The sequence below is a fragment of the Aptenodytes forsteri genome, unplaced genomic scaffold, assembly GCF_000699145.1.
Source record: "Aptenodytes forsteri isolate BGI_AS27 unplaced genomic scaffold, ASM69914v1 Scaffold73, whole genome shotgun sequence".
In the NCBI taxonomy this organism is placed as follows: domain Eukaryota; kingdom Metazoa; phylum Chordata; class Aves; order Sphenisciformes; family Spheniscidae; genus Aptenodytes; species Aptenodytes forsteri.
This window is the reverse complement of record NW_008796215.1, coordinates 3,065,891-3,067,764: the sequence shown is the minus strand read 5'-3', so window position 1 is coordinate 3,067,764 and position 1,874 is coordinate 3,065,891. Positions and strand designations below refer to the sequence as shown.

Here is a 1,874-nt window from a genome sequence, read left to right as displayed (position 1 = left end):
AGTGGTTGAGTCCCCATCCCTGGAGGTATTTAAAAGACGTGTAGACGTGGTGCTTAGGGACATGGTTTAGTGGTGGACTTGGCAGTGCTAGGTTAACGGTTGGACTCGATGATCTCCAAGGTCTTTTCCAACCTAAACGATTCTATGATTCTATGGTCCTACTTTGCAATTATAATCAGATGGTTTTCACCTTAAAACTTGAGTTTTCACATAATCTCATGATTCCAGGACCAGAGAGTTGAATAAGTTTACCACGTTGCAGAAGACGTAATACCTGATGATGTTCAGTCTTGTTACATCAACTAAACTAACACTAATCAGCAACAGGACTTTGCTCAGAGTATTATCAATAGTTGGATAAATTGTGCTAATTACAAGCCGATTAAAAGTCTTGGAAGCCAAATCATACCCCTGAGTCATCACCGGCAAAGATGGGAGCCGTTTCGAAGCAACGGTTTCAGAGCAGCAGTTTACAAGGCAAAGCAGTGTGTGGTGTAGGCATCCACAACGCAGTCATCCACAACCAGCTGGGGCCATGCTGGCCTCGTGCGGCAGAAGTCCAGAGCCTCCGTGTATTTTCTTAAAAATGGGACAGATTGTCATCTTCTTCTTCAGGTCCTATTTACCCACATCATTTCAGCTCTTGGCATCTAGATGGGAGATTGGTGGAATACAATTTTGGGATCCATAGTCCTGGGATGGGTGAGCTTCGTGCCAAGATTGTTGCAGATTGATTTGTTGGACAGAGGCCACTTTTGCTCCGCAGCCACCATCATACTTGGGAAATAACAGAGAGAGGAATTATGGCAGCTGCGGGGAGAGAGAAAAGCAAACCTACTACCTACACACTCTCTGTATTACAGTGATGTTTTCAAAATCAGGAGTAGAGGTGACATCCGAGCTAGATAAAATAAATCAGCTCTCCTCTTTTGCCCAGCAGTGTTCTTTCCGGGTCAACTGGCAGCATTTGTGGGAAGGTACAAGACACATCTGCATTTTGTAGTTCACACTCTTGTTGCCTATGCATTATTTGCTGGGTGAGTAAGGGGCTTCTTCAGTTGCTAGGGTTTGACATTCAGACTCTCACTTTCCCTAGTGAGAGTGAAAAAGCAAAGCAAAGCAAAAAGTCTTACAAAAGTAGAAACTTATTTCGCTCTTCCTTCCCCACTTCCCATTTTTGAAGATTCATGAAAAAACACATGTACGTCTCAGCAAACTGCAAGGATACGGCGTAGAAGATGTTTTCCTCAACACAGAAATACAACATTCACTTCAGGAAAGGTCCTGCTGGCCAGAAATATTAAGGATTCAAAATGGTTGATATTTTAGGAAATTAACCATAAAAATTTGGTCAAATCATCACTGTGTTATTGATGTAGAATACAATAACAGGTAATACCTATTTTATGGTTGCAAAAAGCAAGGAAAGAAATGGGAAAGTCACTTAAGGGTGAACAAAAATCTCCAAGGAGCCATAATAGCACACAAGAACTGAGAAAATAGCATTTAAAGTTAATATTTTAATCATTTTGCTAATGGTGATTTCTAATAGACAATGAGAGCAATGACCCAATTGCTATTATTAAATAATAGCATTATGAAATTACTGGTGGTAAAATGGACAAAGTAACAGAAGAAGCAACCGCAAATCATCCTTTTCCCCTCAGAAAGCTGAAGTTTTCTGAATTACAAACAATCTGATTAACCAAAATACTAGTTGGTCAGATAGCTGAGTGTATTTCCTTTAGGATTTCACAACCGGATGGAATAAATGCTATCTAAAAATCAGTCATTTGAGAAATTCTTCTGGGTTGCCCAGAGATCTGACCTAACCTTGAAACTGGTTTGTGCTTTAACACCAAACAAATTCTAAA

The 1,874-nt window shown here is 40.3% G+C and overlaps 1 protein-coding gene across 1 annotated transcript in view; it reads right to left on the bottom strand.

Annotated features, from left to right (window-relative positions):
• Positions 1-420, bottom strand: part of TIGAR (TP53 induced glycolysis regulatory phosphatase) — a 13,891-nt gene extending 13,471 nt beyond the window's left edge. Inside the window, exon 1 of the mRNA XM_009288533.1 lies at positions 275-420. Coding sequence (XP_009286808.1) covers positions 275-420 — 146 coding nt within the window. The remainder of the gene's footprint in view (positions 1-274) is intronic.
• Positions 421-1,874: the final 1,454 nt, after the last annotated feature.